This window comes from Sus scrofa, chromosome 2 (genome assembly GCF_000003025.6).
Source record: "Sus scrofa isolate TJ Tabasco breed Duroc chromosome 2, Sscrofa11.1, whole genome shotgun sequence".
In the NCBI taxonomy this organism is placed as follows: Eukaryota; Metazoa; Chordata; class Mammalia; order Artiodactyla; family Suidae; genus Sus; species Sus scrofa.
Window position 1 is genome coordinate 47,005,993 of NC_010444.4, and position 22,483 is coordinate 47,028,475.

The 22,483-nt window shown below is 46.1% G+C and overlaps 1 protein-coding gene across 1 annotated transcript in view; it reads right to left on the reverse strand.

Annotated features, from left to right (window-relative positions):
* The window catches only part of PARVA (parvin alpha), a 189,022-nt gene extending 166,912 nt beyond the window's left edge, over positions 1–22,110 (reverse strand). The window contains 2 exon segments of the mRNA XM_021083311.1: positions 21,797–21,935; positions 21,937–22,110. Coding sequence (XP_020938970.1) covers positions 21,797–21,935; positions 21,937–22,044 — 247 coding nt within the window. The 5' untranslated portion in view covers positions 22,045–22,110.

Below are 22,483 nucleotides of genomic sequence, written 5' to 3' on the forward strand. Positions count from 1 at the left end.
AAGCCCATCCTGGGCACTTCATGTTCCATCTAGGGGGCTACCCAGAGGCCATTCATTCAAGTCTGATTCATTAAAAGTTGTCTGTTATTTATTTATTTATTTATTTATTTAGTCTTTTTGCCTTTTCTAGGGCCGCTCCTGGCACATGGAGGTTCCCAGGCTAGGGGTCGAATCGGAGCTGCATCTGCAACCTACACCACAGCTCATGGCAACACCGGATCCTTAACCCACTGAGCAAGGCCAGGGATCGAACCTGCAACCTCATGGTTCCTAGTTGGATTCGTTAACCACTGAGCCACGATGGGAACTCCAAAAGTCGGCTTCTTGTTAAATTCTAACTATTATGGAAAATTTCTTTTTTTTTTTTTTTTTTTTTTTGTCTTTTTGCCATTTTCTTGGGCCACTCTGGTGGCATATGGAGGTTCCCAGGCTAGGGGTCCAATCGGAGCTATAGCCACCAGCCTACGCCTGAGCCACAGCAATGCTGGATCCAAGCCGCGTCTGCAACCTACACCACAGCTCACGGCAACGCCGGATCCTTAACCCACTGAGCAAGGGATCGAACCCGCAACCTCATGGTTCCTAGTCGGGTTCATTAACCACTGAGCCACGATGGGAACTCCAAAAGTCGTCTTCTTGTTAAATTCTAACTATTATGGAAAATTTCAAATATTCTCCAAAGTGAGCCTCATCATCCTCCACACCCCCATCATCATTTGACAATAAATGGCAAGTCACTTTTTCTCCACTGACACTGCATGATTTGAAGCAAACCCTAGACATTTCAGCATATCCTTTATAAACCTGCAGTATGTATCTCAAAAAGATAAGGACTTTTGTCTGGTTTACCATAACCCCACCATCATCCTCCCACCCTCCAACTTAACAAGGATTCCTTAACGTTATCAAAATCTCCAGTGAGTGTTTACATTTTCCGGATTGTCTCTTAAATGACTTAGAGAAGTTGCTTTGTTTAAAGCAGGATCTGGAGCCATGGCTCAGTGGTTAACAATCCGACTAGGAACCATGAGGTTGCTCAGTGGCTTAAGGATCCGGCATTGCCGGGAGCTGTGCTGTAGGTTGCAGATGTGGCTCGAATCTGGCATTGCTGTAGCTCTGGCGAAGGCCAGCAGTTACAGCTCCGATTAGACCCCTAGCCTGGGAACCTCCCTATGCCACAAGTGTGGCCCTAGAAATGACAATAAATAAACAAAAATAAATAAATAAATAAAATAAAGCAGGATCCAAACAAGATTCAGGCTGGGTTTTTTGTTTCTTTGGGGGTTTGTTTGTTTTTTGCTTTTTAGGGCTGCACCCTCAGCACATGGAGGTTCCCAGGCTAGGAGTCAATGAGAGCTGCAGCTGCCGGCCTCCATCATAGCAACTCAGGATCCGAGCCTCCTCCGCTGCTATCTACACCACAGCTCTCAGCAACGGCAGATCCCCGACCCACTGAAAGAGGCCAGGGATCAAACCGGCATCCTCATGGATACTAGTCAGATTCATTTCCACTGAGCCACGATGGGAACGCCTCTGGCTGGGTTTTGAATTGTACCTGTGTTTGTGCATTTGGCTTTTTTTAAAAAAAAAATTTTTTTTATTATAGTTGATTTACAGTGTTTGGCTTTTTGCTTTTCATCCCTCTTTCCTTCAACTCCCACACTGCCCAGTGGTTTTGGTTTGGGGTGAGGGCTTTCAAAGTCCAGGGGCACCACGTGGCCTCAGACACAGAACCAAATTCTCTGCTTCAGCTTCCTTGCCTGGAAAACGAGAATAATATCAACTCCCTATCTCTGGGGGTAACTGTGAGGATTAACATGTAAAATGCATAGAGCAGTGCCTGGCCTGGAGCAAACACTCAATTAATATTAGTCCTCATTGCTATTATTTTCTGAAAGACAGCAACTTCAACAAAAATCCTGAGCACAGTATCCAGGCAGCCACAATTATAGGGTGGAAGAAAACTAAGCAAAAACTGGTGAGATTCTCCATGTTTTTCTCAGGCTTTGAGCCACAGATCACAGTGTGGGGGCAGAATGTGCTAGTTTAGAGTCAGTCTCTGGTGCCAAACGGCCAGGGTTCAAATCCCATGGCTTCCGCCTGGTCACAATGGCAAAATGATGCATGTACGTGCCAACGCTCATTTCCTTTCCCTCAGGGCAGACAACTAAGCTATGTTTCAGCCTTTCTTATGTGTAGGTACGGCCCCATACCTGAGTTCTGGCCAGTGGTAAATGGGCGGAAGTGATAATAGAGCATGCCTATGCCTGGCCCATAAAAACCTCCCACTGCGGTCCTGTTCACTTTCTCACCCTGGGGCTGACTGGTGAGGATTCAAAGGAGCTGGAGGAAGACAGAGCCATAGGGAGTAAAGGGTCTGGATCCCTGAACCACCACACAGAAGGCAATTCAATCAAGAATGATGCCACTGTGCTCTGCTCTAAGCAAGACATATGCTTTTATTACGTAAAGCTTTTGACAACTGGGGGCTTACCTGTTACAGCAGCTAGTGTTACCTGAAGTAGTACACTAGCCTTGACCTTGGGCAAGTTACCCGGTCTCTCTGACCCTCACCTGTAAGGCCGCAAAGATGCTACTATTACCTATTTCATGGAGTTGTTAAGAAAGATCAACTAAGTTAATCTATGTACTATTGCATTGCCTGGCCCATAACAGCCCAAGTCCTTGCCCCCAATGCACTTGTGTAATTATTGTCAATGTTGTGTTAATATTAAGATTTGAAAAGTCATCATATATCACTAAGAAGTTTCACATTTCACCAAATGTATATGTTTAAAATCTTTGCTACTTTCCTGGTATATATATATTTTTCTTTAACAAGTTGGGGCTAAAATTTATATTCCAGACAAATAAATAATTTCTAATTTCATAATGCAGACCAGAGGTATAAGAGGATGATGACAATTTGCTTCACAGGAAATATTTCAGGAATACAGTCATTCTGCAAGATGAAGAATCATCGGTACAAGATGAGGCAGGTCTCCGGTGCTCCCAGCCAACATTAAAAAAATGGGAGGATGAGTCTCCCCTGGGGGTGCATGTATCTGGTGAGCAGGCAGGGCTCTCTTCATGCCCAGGACTGAGGAGATTGCACTGAACTCCACAGAATTTAAAATGCCTCGGTGGAGTTCCCATCGCAGCTCAGCAAAAACGAATCTGACTAGCATCCATGAGGAGGCAGGTTCCATCCCTGGCCTCATTCAGTGGGTTTAGGATCTAGGGTTGCTGTGAGCTGTGGTATAGGTGGCAGACATAGCTCAGATCTGGCATTGCCATGGCTGTGGTGTAGGCCAGCAGCTACAGCTCCGATTCGACCCCTAGCCTGGGAACTTCCATATGGCATGGGTGCAGCCTGAAAAAGACAAAAAAAAAAAAAAAAAAAAAAAAAAAGGAAGCCTTTGTGCCCACGAAGACCTACAAATGGCTGAAAAGCACACACAAAAAGCCTCAACATCATCGGCTACCAGGGAGATGCAAAGGAGAGTCACAATGAGATCTTCATGCCCACGGGAAGGGCTATAATCAAAAAGATAGATAATAGCAAATGTTGGTGAGGATGTGGAGCCACTGGCTCCCTCCTGCCTGCTGGTGGGAAGGTAAGACAGTGCAGCAGCCTGGTGGTTCCTCTAAATGCCAAACAAGAGTTTGCCTACAACCCAATCATGCCGCACCTAGGTATCTGCCCAAGAGAAATGAAGGCATATATCCGCACAAAAACATGTACCTGGAACCTGAGAGCCACATTATTCTTGACAGCCAAGAAGTGCAAATCAATCAAATGCCCATCAACTGATGCAAGGATAAACAAAATGTGGTACATCTGTGTAGTGGGGTATCTTTCAGTCACACAAGCAATGAAGTACTGACACTTGCTACAATGTGGATGGACCTTGAAAATACCACACCAAGTGAAAGAAGCCAGTCACAAAAGACCACATATCACAGGATTCCATTTATATGAAATGTCCAGAATAGGCAAGACAATGGAGATGGAATATCTTGATGGTTGGTTACTTGGGGGGTAAGGGACTGGAGAGGAAGGGGGAGTGATTGCTAAGGGTTTTTTGTGGGGTGATGGAAGTGTTCTAAATTCCGTTGGGTCAATGACTGACCATCTTTAAATACACTAAAAACCATGGAATTATACTGCTCAAGTGGGCAGATCATGTCTCGAGAAAGCTGCAGCATTTCTTTCCTAAATGCCCACTCCTCCATACAAATCGGACGAGCTCTCCTCTGGATTCAAGCTGCCATCAGAAACCAGATCACATTCCCACCTCATCAGAAGCTTTTGAGAATAATATGCCCTGTGTTAAAATCCAGGTCCGTCTCTGTGCGCAAGTGGCAATGCCATGACACACACGTGCTAATGAGTCAGAAGCTCAGGTGAGAGGGCACGGCTGGAAGTGTAGCTCGGGAGTTACCAGCACATCCAGGTGGGAGGTGAAATTGTCATCCACATGCCCATGAAAACTGATAACCCACCACAACTGTCTGACCCTAGAGATACAAGCAGGGTGTTTGGTTTGGTTTGGTTTCCACCCCTGTGCAAGAACATAAAGCCAGACCGTGAATCACATTTCCCAGAACCAGTAATACTGAAAGGGCTAGGTAGCTGGGAGCCCAAATGACTTAAATTGATGTCACATCCTTTGAAAAGCTGACATTCAAGCCTTACACACTGAACGACAGTTGCTATCTATCTAATTCATGGCCCTGGACTCCTGTTTCCCACCTGCTCCAACACCAATTTAAGCAATTCTGAACTTTGATCTCTGCAGCAGAATGTCTCAGATTTACTGAAGTGTCAGGTCCCGATTGTGCTAACATCCACCCCTGGCAGGGCCATTACAAAGTGTGAAATCTGGGTGCCCCTCACCTCGGCCAAGTTCGGTGCAGTGACGATGAGAAGGAACAAATCAATCTGCCTCTCCCTAGTCATCACGGGAGCCTTGTAATTTACCATAATGACAGGCACAGAGGAAAAGCAGGCAAAGGGATCGTTCTGTTCTCCAGGCACTTGGACACATGCTAGAGGGGCTACTGAGGCTTTGCAACCCTCAGCCAGGGAGGCAGTTGCTACTTCTTGCAAGGGGCTATTTCAGGACTGGCATGAATCCTGAGTTGCTTTAAGGTGGAAGTGGATTACTCTTCTTTTGCATTTTACTAACAGCATCAAAACTGTCAGTTCCTGCTGGCCCCCTCTTCCTCCCCATGTCATTATTAATGTCCTGTCATCTGCAGGTCTGGCCCCCAGGGCTGGGAACCCTGGTTAGCTCAGCCTTACCGCAAATCAGAAAACCCTTCCCCATGGAGAGGAGTTTATTTCCAAGCCTGGAGTGTAGTGGAGGGTGAGTGAGGCGAGACGTGGGGTTCACCTGAGCCTTGGCAGCCTCCACTCTAGGGGGTGTCCAGTGAATCCTGAGTCCACCCTGAGACTGCAGCTTGCCCCTGCTTCTCACCTCCTCAGCTGGGTCTTGCCAGGTATGTTGTGCCAGCTTTGATCCTCAGGGCTCTGAATCTCAAATCCTGCTTGGACTTGAATGAGCCTACATGATTCAGGACTCAGGCACCCAACAGATGCCAAGAATCTGCACCCTACCAATTGGTGCCCACCTCAACAGACCAGGAGTGTCCTTGCTCCCTAAATTGGGTGAATGGGGTTGTGGACCCTCTTCCTTAACTTCTCTCTCATTTCCTTAAACAACCCCCCACCCCTCGCCAACACACACAGGAGGCATTTTCCCTCCCAGCAGGCTCCACAGCCAATGCCCTGTCACTAAGACAAAAAGTGCTTCAGGAATAATTGTTTTGAATTGAAAAGTCAATGTAAGACTGCAATTGGCAGCTTAATTATTCCACTGAAGAATGCTTCCTGGAAAGAAACCAGTGCCTGCTCCACTGAGCCCCTTGATGTAATCAGGGGCTTGGCGACCTGGGTCTAGGTTCCAAAGGAAGAGACATGGGCGGTAGCCTTGCCCGTTTAGAGCCCACTATCAGTATCCCCAGATCTGCTACAGCATTGCCAGCTCCTTACTGTCAGGCTGTGTTTTTCAGAAGAGGGGAGATGCCTCTGGATTTTAAAGGAGATAAGGGAATGAGTGAAGAGAATGGATATGACTCAGCGGTGAAATAAACGCCCTCTACACATCATCCCAGGGAGGGCGTCTGCCTCCAGAGTGACTCCCCAGAAATACTCCCTGGGGTCCGGGGATGATAATTACCATTCTTAGGAGACACCTAACTACTGCCTACCATGCGGGTTGAGGAAACTGAGCGCCTGAGGCATCAGCCCAGCCCACTCTGTAGTTCAGAAGGCTCCCAAATCGGGTCCCTGCTCCTGCCAGCCTGTGGGGTTCTTCCTCTGGCTTCAAGACCCACCTATAAGCGTCAGATCTCCTAAGGGGTCCCTCAGTCCTGCGACCTAAGTTTGTCTGCTGTAACACTCAGCCCCACTGTCTTGTGAGTCCCTCCCAGGTGTCAGTGGTTACCAAGATGTGGGGCAAGTCCCAGACTTCAGAGATTAGGCGGTAGGAGGAAGTGATCCAGGGAAGGCGGGACTTCCGCAACAAACCTCCACTGAGTCTCACATGAGCCCAGGGAGAACTCAGAGTGGGGCAGAGGGTGACAGCAGTGGCTTCAATGATGACTATTCCCAAGGCAGCCTCACTTGGGTCGTGTTAAAAGGAAGAGCACTGGAGGTGATAGACCAGGTCATAAAAGGATGGAAGGATAGCCATGAGGAAATGCTCTGAAATAAAGGCCTGCCTGTACTAGAAGCTTATTTTGCATATGTTATTGGCCAGGCAGGAAATCTGTGCTCTCCTGACCCATCACCTTCCATCTGACCTTACCCCACACAGAACATGGTCCTACCAGAACCAGACACTTTCAGCCTAACAACCTTGGTTTTGTTGGTTTTACTTTCTTTCGTGTTTAAATTTTTTTTTTTTTTTTTTTTAGGGCCAGGCTGGAGTGGTATATGGAAGTTCCCAGGCTAGGGGTTGAATTAGAGCTGCAGCTGTAGGCCTACGCCACAGCCATAGCAACACAGGATCCAAGCTGTATCTGAGAGCTAAGTCGCAGCTTTTAGCTACGCCGGATCCTTAACCCACTGATCGAGGCCAAGATCAAACCGCATCCTCATGGACACTATGTTGGATTCTTAGCCTGCTGAACCACAACAGGAACTCCCGTTGGTTTTACTTTCAAACAACCTACACCAAGACTACCCAGACCCAAAAGCAGTAATTTCTCCTAGTTGTCAGTTATAAACTATTAATGGTAAGCAAGCCAAATGTGATTCTTTGATCCTATAATTGCACTTCTGGGGCTTCAACCAAAAAAAAAAAAAAAAAAAAAAAAAAAAAGATCCTGAATACTAAAAAGAAAAACATCTTTAGGTAGCACTATTTCTAGAAAAATTAAAAAGAGAGCCAAAAGAAATGGTTAAGTAAACCATAGCACATTCACTCAATGGAATATTATACACTAATAAAAGCATGTTAATAAAGTCTGTAATAACATGAAAATTGTTTACATTATAACCATAAATAAAAATACAGGTAGTTCCCATTGTGGCTCAGCAGAAACGAATCCAACTAGAATCTGTGAGGATGTGGGTTCGATCCCTGGCCTCGCTTGGTGGATCGGGGATCCGGCATGGCCATGAGCTGAGGTGTAGGTTACAGATGCAGCTCGGATCCCATGTTGCTGTGGCTGTGGCGTAGGCCAGCAGCTGTAGCTCCAATTCCACCCTATAGCCTGGGAACCTCCATAGGTCATGAGTGTGGCCCTAAAAAAGAAAAAAAAAAAAAGATATAGAAGAAGTTTCGTCTATATGATATACATGGTATATACTTGAAGGGATAACAAGGAAAGTTGTAATGGAGAAAAAGAAAATTAAACCAACTTCCTACAAGCAATTGCCTTTGGGAATTAGAACGCTGAATGACTGTTTCCTCTATTTTCCCATAAATCCCACATGCCTGGGTTAATTTTATAATGGGGAAGAAAAAAAAACTTTTATTTAAAAAGTCAGATGCTAAATGCTCTGGTTCACTCTTCCTTCCCCCAAGAGAGCGTGTGATAGTCAAGAATATTTCTGTTGAAACTGATTAACCTCACTGCTTCTTCCATCCGTGGCCCCACATTTCCCTAAGGCTGGTTTGAAAGGAAGCCAATGGCACTAGTCTCAAAGCTGATTTTCCTAAGGATGTGGCAGGCAGCTATGTTCAGAGCAAAGAGCATCACACTTAGTACATGCGAGTCGACCCAGATTTTAAGTGAGTGCTCGAGTGATTCCCACACCATGCGGAACTTCATCCCAGTCCAAAAGGAGGCAGTGACCCAGAGAGGAGCAGGGCAGGGCTCGGTGCAGGCGGGCATCAGCCGTCCTCTCCCTTGGGAGGTTTTTTCCCTTTGTGGGTTGAAGCAGAAGAGTTGTAGTGGTGCAGCTCCCTTGCTGAGAAGCAACAATAATAGCTGGGCTCTGGCTGATCTTCAGATTTCCTTAGTCCTGCACTTAGTAAATGAAGCTGAGCTGGGCAAGAAGGGATGCATGTGGCAGAGCAACAGGGGCCAACGTCGGGGAATTAAGGGGACTCTGAATCTCCATTGTAGAGTTTCCCTCACCTCCCCCAAACTTTGCACATAGCCTATTTTACCTCCATCCTTCTTTTTTTTTTTTTTTTTTCAGTCTTTTTAGGGCTGCACCTGTGGCATATGGAGGTTCCCAGGCTAGGGGTCAAAACAGAGCTGTAGCCACCAGCCTACACCACAGCCACAGCAACACAGGATCCGAACTGCATCTGCGACCTACACCACAGCTCACGGCAATGCCGAATCCTTAACCCACTGAGCGAGGCCAGGGATCAAACCTGCAACCTTATGGTTCCTAGTCGGATTCATTTCCGCTGCACCACAACAGGAACTCCAACCTCTGTCCTTCTTCATTTAAGCCCTTGAAACATGAATGTATGCAATGCCATTTCCACAAAGCAAGCTTCTCTGGTTGAACACAAAGAACCTTAACCAGTGGGCTTCTAGCAGGCTCACTGCTGCCGCTGCCTAGGCAGGCCCACAGGTTCTTGGACCCACACTCTGGTCTCGGGGGGCCTCCGTGTGTTTGTTAAATAACAGAGCTAAGTGAAAATGTCTTCCCACTGAGGCAAAGCAATTCCTGAGTGGAGGGAGAAGCCGTTTCATAAGACACACACATGCATGCATACACACACACACACACACACACACACACAGCCCAGAAGTAGAGGCCTAGATGGAATCAGGGCACCTGAACAGTCATCAAGGTTAGAGCAGAGTTTGAAGTAACCTGAGGACTCTAATGAGAATAATATGCCCACAGATGGTTCAGGCAAGTAGTTACATACTACTTTGCAGCGTACCAGTTAAATACCTGGTGCCATGCTAGGCACCTGGGATGCAACATGAGCAGAAGAAACACAACTCCTGCCCTCTGGAGTCTATAGGGAAGATGAAAAAAAGAAGATGCCACCTTGTCCTGGGGGTCCTGGTCCTCTGGCACAGCCCTCGTTTGGATTTACTGCTGGCTACAGAACATATTGAAAATGTAACAGAATATTTACATTTTTTAAACTCTTATTTTTATTTTATGTTTTAGGTATTTTTGTAAAGACATTTATTGTCAAAACTGTTGTAGCATTTTCGCAAACATCTTCTTTTTTCCATGACAGTGAGTGGAGATTTTAGATGCTTACAGCTGTTTTCATGAGGATTTCATCTCTCCTCCGGTACTAATGGCTAAAACGTAATTACAAACTGCGCTTGTGAAGCAAATGGTGATATTCCATGAGACAAGGAGACTCATTCCTAATATGGAGGTGTCCTTGGGCGGGGCCCACTTATCCTGGTCTCCATCTCCTCCTCCCGACACAGAGGTGCCTTCATTAGTGGAGGAAAGAAAGAGGTCTTTGTGATGATGTCATTCCCAGACCACCCCACACAGACAATAAAACTGAATTTGAGAGAAGCCTGGTGAAAGGAGAACTCAGAAGTCATAGAATACCAGAATTGCAAGGGCCCCAAAAGCTTACTTAGCCTAATCCCCTGATGTTAGAAACAGGCAAGGGGGAAGAGAATTGTCTAAGGTTACAGTTAGTGGTGGGCTATTTTCACCAAGGTAAATATGGGGAAATTCATTCCATAGAAATCCTCGTATCATTATGTGTTGAATACTATGCCAGGCAGGAGAGGCACAGGGGAGGACTCCCGTCATAGTGTGACATGCACAGCCACAAAGGGCCACAGCGCAGTGTGATCACGACATACAGATCTGGCAGGGTGGGACCACAGAGCAGGAAGCATCTCACTCTTCCTAGGGGAGTTATAGAAGGCATCGAGCAGGAGGGGACTATCTGCATTGGGTTTTGATGATTGAATAGGAGTTTGTTGTGGAGAGAAGGAAAGTCATTCCAGAAATATGGAAAATCAGGCATAAACAAAGGCGATAACATGTGGAAGACATGTGTTTGGGAAATGAAGAGTGGGTTTGTAAGGCTAAAATGGAGGCCCCTTGAAAGGAAAATAAAGCAGACTAGACCAAAAAGAGCCATTGTGAAGGACTTAATGCCATGCTATGGAGTTTGCTGGGGATATGTTATCTTTGTGCTTAAAAGAACACATTGGCAAAAGAATGAAGGGTAGATTCAACAAAAAAGACCAGAGACAGAGAGACTAATGGGGTGGATTGGCAATATTTCAGGTGGAAAATAAAGATGCTAAAATTTAATAAAATAGGAAAACAGTATGGAGATTCCTCAGAAAACTAAAAATCGAACTACCATTTGATCTAGCAGCCCCACTCCTGGGCATCTATCCAGAGAAAGCCATGACTCAAAAAGCCACATGTACTCCAGTGTTCATTGCAGCACTATTTGCAATAGCCAAGACATGGAAACAACCTAAATGTCCATCGACAGAGGAGTGGATCCAGAAGATGTGGTACATATACACAGTGGAATATTACTCAGCCATTAAAATTAAAGAAATAATGGCACTTGCAGCAACATGAGTGGACCTAGAAATTATCATGCTAAATGAAGTCAGTCAGACAATGAGAGACACCAACATCAAATGCTTTTACTGACATGTGGAAACTGAAAAAAGGACAGAATGAACTTCTTCACAGAACAGATACTGACTCACAGACTTTGAAAAACTTAGGGTTTTTCAAAAATTCACAAAACTGGATTGTGATGATCATTGTACAACTATAAATGTAATAAATTCACTGAGTAATAAAAAAATAAAATTTAATAAAATAATCCCAAAGGGAAAAAAAATAATCCCAAAGAAGACAAAGAGTACTTATGAGGGCTGAATTAAGGCACATGGTAGAACTGGCAGGGTCTTGGGAGAGGTGATTGGGTGTGGGAATGAAAGGGAGCAGAGGTGGGCAAACTACTGCCCACGGCCACATCCAGCCTGCCATCTATTTTTGCACAGCCCCTGTACCATGAATGGTTTTCACATTTTTTAAGTGCCTGGAAAAGAACAAAAGAAGGATATTTTGTGACACATGAAAATGATGTGAAATTCAAATGCCAGTCTCCATAACTATAGTTTTATTAGAATTTAGCCACACTTGTTCATTTACCTATCATCTGTGGCCACAAGGGGAGGGCCAAGTAGAGGCCAGAGACCCAGCAAAGTCTAAAATAGTTACTATCTGCCTTTTCAGAAAAAGTTGCTGACCTCTGAAACACAGAAGGATGGCAACCATTTTCATGTTAGGCAGCTGCCGTAATAGTGGAAGAGTAAAAACAAATTTGGGCAAATGGGACAAATAATAATTCCATCATGGACATGTTGAGTTTGAGGGTCCTGTGACACATCCGGAACAGTGGAGAGTTGTATCTGGAGACAGGAGAAAGATATGGACTTGAGGCATGCATTGGGGAACCACTGATGGGTCACTGAAGCCACAGGCATAGGTGAGATAATCCACAGAAGGGAAAACAAAAGAGAGGGCAAAGCAGGTGAAGTCAGGACATGCTACTGAAAGGTCAGCAGATAGAAAAGCCCCAAGAACGAGCCCCCCGCCAAAAAAAATAGAGAGACAGGGAACCATTCAGTGTGGTCAAGGTCAAGAGAGAATAGAATTTTAAGGACAAGAAAAAGTTGAATAATTCAAACACCAAGAGCCCGTGTGGGATGAGGATTAAAAAAGAGACAGTGGATTCTGGAGATGCTGACCAGTGAAGGGTGGATCATAGGAACAGGATAAATTGGAGAATTGACTTCCGGGAGTCCACACTCTTACGGGTTCCCTCCTAGCACATCGGCCACTCCTTTCCAGCCTTTCACCGGTTCCTCCTCATCTCCCAACTTTTAAATGTTAGAGAGTCCTTGGATCTCATCTATGTCCTATGCTCCTTTTATTTGTTTGTTTTTGTCTTTTTGCCTTTTCTTGAGCTGCTCCTGCGGCATATAGAGGTTCCCAGGCTAGGGGTCCAATTGGAGCTGTAGCCACCGGCCTACACCACAGCCACAGCAACGTGGGATCCGAGCCGCGTCTGCAACCTACACCACAGCTCATGGCAATGCCGGATCTTTAACCACTGAGTAAGGCCAGGATCGAACCCGCAACCTCATGGTTTCCAGTCAGATTCATTAACCACTGTGCCACAACGGGAACTCCCTATGCTCCTTCCCTGATGCTCCCATTCAGTCTCATGGCTTTAAATACACCTACAGACAGAGGTGTCTCCAGCCTAGAGCCCTCCCTGGAGCTGGATGCCTAGAACCAAATGCTAACTCAATATGGCCCCTGGGAAGTCTAGAAGGTACCTCTAACCAAATGGGTCAAAACAGAGTGTTGCTCTCTCTCTCCCTACACCAGCTCTTCCTGCAGAACTCTCCAACTCATCTCACATAAGTTATATTTTCCAGCTGTTCAAACCCAAACCCTAAAGTCATCTTGTTTCTACTTTTTCACCTTCCAGTTAACCATTCAATAAATCCTCTCGACTATCTCTTCAAACTTTGTCCAGAATTGGATGCTCGCCCCTCCACTGCTACCACTCAGCTCTGGATGCCCACCATCTCTCACCTGGATCATTAAAGTGACCCCCTCACTCATCTTCCACCCCTGCCCTGCCCCCCTCAGTCACTGACCATCATCAGAGCAATCCTGTTAGTACAGAAGCATGATCATGTCATTTCTTCATGCAAAACCCTCCAAACCCTTCCAATGTGACCCACTGTATAAAGTTCGCTTTTAAAAGAAAATTTATAAACGTGGATCCTTTAGAATTATTGCACTGAATAAGTAAATGACAAAAGGGAAATCGCACAATTTTTAAATTTTCTAATAGTTTGCATATGCTTACTATGTTCCTCTTTTGATGTAAACTAAGGTACATGCCATGAGATGCACTTTTTTTTTTTTTTTTTTTTTTTTTTTTTTTTTTTGGTCTTTTTGCCTTTTCTAGGGCTGCTCCCATGGCACATGGAGGTTCCCAGGCTAGGGGTCTAATCTGAGCTGTTGCTGTCGGCCTACAGCACAGCCACAGCAACACAGGATCCAAGCCTCATCTGCAGCCTACACCACAGCTCACGGCAACGCCAGATCCTTAACCCACTGAGCAAGGCCAGGGATCAAACCGCAACCTCATGGTTCCTAGTCGGATTTGTTAACCACTGTGCCATGATGGGAACTCCAATGAGATGTACTTCTAATCACGAAAAAGAACATGAAGTAATACATTCATGAACTGCATATTCAAGAACGGGGAATAGGTTTTAAGAAGTGTTAAAAATAAAACAATCCCGGAGTTCCCGTCGTGGCGCAGTGGTTAACGAATCCGACTAGGAACCATGAGGTTGCGGGTTCGGTCCCTGCCCTTGCTCAGTGGGTTAACGATCCGGCGTTGCCGTGAGCTGTGATGTAGGTTGCAGACACGGCTCGGATCCTGCGTTGCTGTGGCTCTGGCGTAAACTGGCAGCTATAGCTCCGATTAGACCCCTAGCCTGGGAACCTCCATATGCCACGAGAGCGGCCCAAGAAATGGCAAAAAGACAAAAAATAAAAAAATAAAATAAAACAATCCCAAGATATTGTCACCTGCTTCCAGGACAGTAAACCAAGAATGAACCATATTTTCATGCCTTCTAGGAATGTGACCTTAAACCAATCACTGGGAAATTTCCTGCACAAAACACTGAGGTAATAATCTACGCATAAGACTTTTGCCCTTCTTCCCCCCAAAAAGGTAATCTTGCCCCACACAACTTTTTCTTTTACTAATAACTTAATTAGGGGTTCCCGTCATGGCTCAATGGTTAATGAACCCAACTAGTATCCACGAGGACACAGGTTCAATTCCCGGCCTCGCTCAGTGGGTTAAGGATCTGGGGTTGCCATGAGCTGTGGTACAGGTCGCAGATGCGGCCTGGATCCCATGCTGCTGTGGTTGTGGTGTAGGCCGGCAGCTACAGCTCTGATTCGACCCCTAGCCTGGGAACCTCCATATGCCATGGGTATGGCCCCAAAAAACAGATAGATAGATAGATAGATAGATAGATAGATAGATAGATAGATAGATAGATAGATAGATAAATAGATAAACTTAATTAGTAAAGGTCCCAGGCTTACAATGGCCTCTAGGTATCTACACAGCCTGTCCCCACCCTCAATCTAAGTACCCCTGAGACCTCACCACCTTCCACAATTGTCCTCAACACACCAGGCCCACTTCTGCTTCACGGGTCTTTGAATCAGCCATCACCTCTGCCTGCACGGTTCATCTCCAAATACACAGATGGGGCACCCCTCCCTCCCTTGGGTCTTTATTCAAGTAAATCCTTCTCAGTGAGGCCTCCCCTAGCCACCCTATTTAAAACAGCCAACCACCCCCATCCCTCACCCCACACGCATTTCCCCTTTTCCTCCTTTATTTCACACTGAAGGATTTGCTACCACTCGAACAGCATACATGTAATTTACCCTTTTATCTGGTTTGTGATCTGTCTCCCTTACTGGAAGGTAAGCTCACAAAGGGAGAGTTTTTTTGTGTTGTTGTTGTTGTTGTTGCTTTAAGGGTCACACTGGTGGCACATAGAAGTTCCCAGGCTAGGGACTGAATCCAAGCTAGCGCCAGCCTATGCCACAGCCACAGCAATGCCAGATCCGAGTCTTGTCTGCAACCTACACCACAGCTCACGGCAACCCCAGATCCTTAACCCACTGAGTGAGGCCAGGGATCGAACCTGCGTCCTCATGGGTACTAGCTGGGTTCGTCTCCCCTGAGCCACGAAGGGTGAGATTTTTGTCTATTTTTTCCCGGCCATGTGCCGACACCCAGTGCAATGCCTGGCACACAGCAGGCACTCATTTACTGGTGAAAGAATGAGAATAGTGAATCGGGAAGTGACTAGGAGCTAAGAAAGGGAAAGCCAGTGCAGACAACTCTCCAAGTCCTCTGGTGAGTAGCTAATGGAAAACCATCATCAAGAGATTGTCTACAAAGGGGAAAGACTTGAGCACGTTTGCAGATGTCAGAGGGACAGAGAAGCATGAAAAAGACTGGGGATTTGGGCAAAAGGATACTAGCTGCACCAAGGCTGGGAAGAAGTGGAACTGAGGGGTCTCATGAACAAGGAGACAGGAAGTGAAAAGGACAGGTATCAATACCTTGGGGGGTGGGGGTTGGAGAAAATTTAACCAAGTTCATACCTGGCTTTTTTTTTTTTTTTTTTTTTTTGTTTTTTCAGGCCCACACCCGTGGCATCTGGAGGTTCCCAGGTTAGGGGTCATATCGGAGCTGTAGCTGCCGGCCTATGCTATAGCCACAGCAATGCAGGATCTGAGCCATATCTGTGACTTACACCACAGCTCACGGCAACACCGGATCCTTAACCCATTGAGAAGGCCAGGGATGGAACCTGTGTCTTCATGGATGCTAGTCTGATTCGTTAACCACTGAGCCACGATGGGAACTCCTATACCTGGCATTTAATTTTCCACTTTAAGGTCTAGGGAAGAGCTTGAGTGCTAAGGGTTTAAACAAGGCAGGTTGGAAAATGAGGATGCAAGCTGATTAGGAGAGAAGAACTGCTTAACAATGGTCACTCTAGAAACCACACACCTATTGCAGAGTTTGGAGATTTTCCCCAGTTACACTGGACAGCCAAAGAGACTCAAAATGGTATAATTCAGGCAGCAGACAAAATGTAAAACTCAGAGGAATAATAAATACATGGGTAGAACACAAGAATAACCACTGCTGTGGGCTTAATGCATGGTACCTTCAGCTGGCAGATGCAACTCAAGATGGTATTCCTGGAAAGAGCAGGTCTTGAGGACAGATCTGGAGGAAGCAAAGTGAAAAGTGGCCCTTGCAAGTAGACTCTGAAAGGCTAGCCTAAGAATCTGCACAGAAGGGTCATGTACAGCATCAATGGGAACTGGAAACCCCAAAAGAGAAGATCCACAGAGGAAAACCAAAAGCCACGCAGCCACAGCTCATGAGAATGGGCCTAGATATTTTCAAATGCTGCAAGGTGACATCTTGGGAAACAGGATGATCTGACCTGCAAAGAAAGATCCCTACTTTCCAAAACCACCAAAATGTGCTGCACAGATTTCATATAGTTTATGAGTTACTAAGCTATGTGCAGAGTCTGTGGAGACTTCTTGCAGTCTGTAATGAAAAGACTATTTCAAATTTTAAAGACTATTTCAAATTGAACTCTCAGGGAGTTCCCATCACGGCTCAGTGGAAAGGAATCTGACAAGCATCCTTGAGGACACTGGTTCAATCCCTGGCCTCGCTCAGTAGGTTAAGGATCTGGCATTACTGTGAGCTGTGGTGTACGTCACAAAAACAGCTCTGATCCTGCGTTGCTGTGGCTGTGGTGTAGGCCAGCAGCTATAGCTTTGATTAGACCCCTAGCCTGGGAACCTCCATGTGCCATGGGTGCGGCCCTAAAAAGACAAAAAAATAAAATAAAATTGAACTGTCGATTTTAATAGCCATCATTATTTTGCTATGCCTTACATATTAGAAACTTTGTCTAAACCTCACAGCCTCCATGTAAAGAAGGAATTTTTTTATTCCCATTTTATGGATGAAAAATCAGAGGCTTTGAAGTTTTAAGGAATTTGTCATAGTGATAAGGAACTTGTTAATAGCAATAATAAGAACCAGACCAGAAATCAAACCCAAATTTATCTGGCCCCAAAGACCATGCTTTTAGCCTCTATTTTCTCTTTCCTCCTTCATGCTGCTTTTTTATGAAAACATAGGAATGATTATTAGTTTTACTACATTCTAAAGGGACTTACATGGAGTTCCCATTGTGGCACAGTGGAAATGAATCCGACTAGGTTTCAGGTTCAAATCCTGACCTCACTCAGTGGGTTAAGGATCCGGCGTTGCCGTGAGCTGTGGTGTAGGTTGAAGACACGGCTTGGATCTGGCGTTGCTGTGGCTGCGGTGTAGCCCGGCAGCTGTAGCTCCAATTCCACCCCTAGTCTGGGAACCTCCGCATGCTGTGGGCGTGGCCCTAAAAAGACAAATAAATAAATAAATAATAAAAGGACTTAGTCATTCTACAATGTACATAGTAGGTTTTCTTAGGAAAATATATTTTTAATGTGAAATTATTGACCTAAATCTTCTAACTCACATGGGTCTGGCTGTGGGACATATCAGGTATCAAATGAATGAATGGGAGTCCTTGGGCCCAGGAGAATTCAACGCTGAAGCACTGGGGTAATTTGTATATAGACCAATGTCCATGATCTTGAGGAATCGTGAAGAATGGGAGGTTCTAGAACACAGAGGAACCATGGAAGAGGGTAGTTTCTGCAAAGCACAGAGCTGTGAGTTTATGCGGGATCCAGAGTAAGACTTCGCTTCTTGCTACTAAAGTGATGGTTAGTGGATCCTTGACTGGGAAAGTACTGATCACTGAGACCCAGCACCTGCTCACCGAGAGCAGGTCATTTCAGACCAACCCCACTTCTCTCTTTAACTTTGTAGAACCACCATGTGCAGCGGCAAGCAGCTGGAGCTGGGTGATGGCGGCCCCTTGAGAAGAAGCACGTGCTCTTATCATTCATCCCCTTACATTCCCTGGATTGGCTAATAGACTGAATGTCAGAATCAGGATTTGACAGTTAAGCATAACAAGGACAAAAATAAGATCTTGCACTTTGGTTTCAAAAACCCAATTGAGCAAATTCAAGATAGGCAAGGGAATGATTTAGGTGCAACACACATTAAAATGTCTTTGAGTAAGCTGATAATGAGCTCAACGAGAGATAATGTGTGATGCTGTGGGCAGAATGAAGAAAAGTAGCCTCAGCTGCATTAATGGCGGTGTCTAAGCTAGAACAGAGAAGGTGACAGCCCTGAGCTAATGGACTGGTCCACTATCATACCATGTTGACTTCTGGGCAGCTCACTTTGAGGGAATCTGCTAGTTATTCTCCATTGTTCCACACTGATCCCATTCTGACCTATTTGCTGCACTGCTCCTAAGGGAGCTGACCCCTGTGCATTGCATCACCTAGATTCCTTTGCTCTGGTGACGTCCCACTGGGCTGAGCCAATGGGAAGTACCAGCAAGAGATTCAAGGGCAAGAAGAGAAAGAATATGCAGAGTATCTCTAGTGCCACTGTCTCCCTGCTCCATCTCCATATTTCTGATGGTTGCTGTGTCCCATTACAGCTACAATTCCTGTCAAAAACCCCCTGCTTCCCCAGCTCCAGCTCTCACTGGGTACCAGTTTGCTCCCTTGTCCCTTCTACCTTAGGGGTGGTAACTGCTTCCCCCTGTTGGTAACTTCTAGGTGCCTCAGCATCCTCCTAGGTTCCCTTCATCCTTGCCCACACCTCCGTAAATAATCCCTTTACTACATTAGTTGCAAAATCCCAACTAACTTGTCCTTCTGTTTCCTGCAGGAACCCTGACTACAACTAAAAAGACAGGATACCAAAGGCCATGAAGCCATCTACAAGAACCAGTTATAGGAAGAGAAGATGTTTGGACTGGTCAAGGGACTTCACAAAATATACTGGTCCACTTGGAACAAGAGAAGAGCCACCATCCCACTCATTCTCCTGGCTGCATGAACCCAATGGTAGAAGATACAGAGAGGCCAACTTTGGACTCAATATAAAGTAATCTTTTCCAAAGAGTTGGCAAAATAGGGTGAGGGTTTCTGGTAGGTGGCAAGTTTCAGTAATTCTGAGATGCCCAGTCTTAAGCTAGAGAGCCCACCAGGAACACTATAGGAAGTCCATAGGAAATACTGGGCACAGCCCAGAAAAAAGTTACAGGCATAGACTAGAATAGGACTCTCCAAGCCAGGATTTCACCTCTTGTTACCAACTGCACACTACACAGACAATGGTTTACCAAAATATCCACAATGGGGGGAAACATTTTTGAGAATGTGTTTTTTTTATTTATTTATTATGGAAGCACCTGCAGCATATGAAATTTCCCAGGCTAGGGGTAGAATCGGAGCTGCAGCTGAGGCTCCGCCACAGCCATGGCAACACTGGATTCAAGTCGCATCTGCAACCTGTGCTGCAGTTTGCACCAATGCCATATCCTTAACCAAATGAGCAAGGCCAGGGATAGAACCCACATCCTCACTGAAGACAGCAGTGGGTTCTTAACCCGCTGAGCCACAGTGGAAACTCTTCAGGAATGTGTTTTGCTGCTTCTGGGTTCAATATACAGGATAGTTCTCTGTGTCAAGTTCGATCATTCTCAACACAGTTCTTTTTCATGCTTTAAGATAACTCAGGAACATAAAACTTATTTCACATCTCGGCATCGCAACCTTCCAAATATTTATTCCCAAACCGCTGAAGAATCTAAAAAAACAGATTTTTTTTTAACTAAGCAACTCTACACACCAATCACTAGACCTTTTGCAAAAAACTGTCACCTCATTATTCAACATAAAAATTTGGATGCTACAAATAATGTTGGAGAGGATGTGAAGAAAAGGAAACCCTCGCACACTACTGGTGGAAATGCAAATTGGCACAGCTACTTTGGAAAACAGTATGGAGATTCCTTAAAAAACTAAAAATAGAACTATTATATGATCCAGCAATTCCACTCCTAAAGTACATCTGCAAAAGATGAAAACTAATTCAAAAAAATCATGCACCCCAATGTTCGTAGCAGCACTATTACAATAGCCACAATGTGAAAGCTGCCCTAATGCCCCTCAACAGACGAATGGATTAAGAGGATGTGGCATACATATTTACATAATATGGAACACTACTGAGCCACAAAAAAGAATGAAATATTGCCATTTGCAGCAATGTGAATGGACCTAGAGAATATTATGCTTAGTGAAGTAAGCCAAAGGCAAATATAGTATGATTTCAATTACATGCGGAATCTAGAAAATAACACAAATGAATGGAATATGCAAAACAGAAACAGGCTCACAGATATAGAACACAAACTTGTGACTAGGAGTCTGGAGTTAATACATGCAAACTATTGCATTTGGAGTGGATAAGCAATGAGATCCTGCTGTGTAACACTGGGAACTATATCTAGTCACTTATGGAGCATGATGTAGGGTAATGTGAGAAAAAGAATCTCTCTATGTATGTGTGTGTGTGTGTGTGACTGGGTCACTTTGCTGTATGTAGAAATTGACGGAACACTGTAAACCAACTATAATGGAAAAAAATAAAAATCACTGAAAAAAAAAAAAAGATGAAGATAACACACTTGTGGTTACCAAAGAGAAGAGGGAAGGAGGGAGGGGCAAATTGAGGGTATGGGTTTAACAGAATATGGGATTTATATAGAGAGTAGGTAAGCAACAAGGATATACTGTATAGCACAGGGAATTATATCCAGTATCTTGTAATAACCTACAAGGGAATATAATCTGAAAAAACAGCAAGTCACTATGCTAACCTGAAACTAATACAATATTGTAAATCAACTAAAAAAAAAAATCAAACAAACAGGATGCAAAATCTGCCCATGGGACATGGTCCTGGAAAAAAATGAGATCGCCTCAATTCACCCTGGTGGGAAAAAGGAAATGGTTTTTGCAAGGGCCCTTAATTCCTGAGTTCACAAAAAGGTCACAGCCCAGGATGCTTCTGTTGTGTGTTTAATCGAGGTTTTCGTCTTGAGTGCAACTTTATCATTTATCACGCGGCGGGACCACTAGGACAGCCAGATTTCCACTCATTCATTCAACAAACATTTGGTGTCGAGATCTACCCAACAGAGCCCTGGGGATGGACAAAAGATCCAGAGACCAACGTTGCATCCGCACACTTCAGCAGGTCTAGCAAATGATCTGATTTCAAAGACCAATGAAGGCAAAGAGTGAGAGTGACGGCGCCCAGAAAAGTTGCAGCAGAAACTTGGAAGTGCCAGCCTTCAGCGCGGAGAAGGCGGGGACTTGAGGCCTAAGAGAAGACGCCGCCTCCGGGCTGGCGGGCCCTGCCACCTCCTCGGCCCCCGGCCCAGCGCAGGCGTCGCCTGATCCCAGGCCCGGGCGGCCCTATCCGATCGCCTCGGCTCCCCAGAGGGCAGCGCCCCTGGAGCTCGGAACAGGGCGGGCACTAGGCCCGTCCCCCCGGGATGTTCCCGCGCAGCGCGCGCGCCCGCGCCGCCGCTCCCCCCACCCCCAGAGCCGGGCACCCGCGGCGCGCTCCCGCCCAGCCCCGGGAGCCCCGGCCCGTCGGCCCCCCAGCCCCTGCGGCTCGCTGGCCCGGGCCGCACTTACCCTCCTTTGCTTTCTTTCTCCGGGCTAGAGTCCCTCCGAGTTTCCCCAAGAAGGAGTCGTCTTTCTTCCGGGATGGGGGCGATTTGGGAGTGGGGGACTTGGGGACAGACGGCGACTTCTGCGGGGAGGTGGCCATGGCGGCGGAGCGGACAGCCGCGGGCCGGTCGGGACGCGGAGCTGGCGCTTGGGCGGACGCGGCGGGACTGAGGCTGCGGCTTTCCAAACGGAAGCGGAATTATTCCAAGCATTTGAGGCAGCTCACGCTCGCCTTTCCCTTCCCTCTCTCCCTCCCTCGCGCCGCCCTCCGCCCTGCAAGGAGCTGCGCGCTCCGGACCGGCGCCCCGCCGGTGCCGGGGCTGGAAAGATGCCCCAGATCTCCCTCATGCTGGACGTGAGGCCTTATCTGTTTCTGTGTGTGCGACCCTCCAACCTGAGAGCCCCGGAGCCTGGAGGCTGCACTTCCCCTGGCTCCGCATCCAGCACAGTTCCTCGCTCTAATCCCGGGTTCCGTGATTGCTGAACCGAACCCACATGCTACTCTGTCTCCTGATGGCTTGGTCCGCCTGCTTGGTGAGGAGCTCGCTCTTCCTTTGCATTTTTAACCGTGCAGTTATGAGGCCCGTGTCTTGTGCCCACGAAAGAGAGTCAACCAGCTCGGGAAGAAATAATTAGCGTGAACTAAAATGT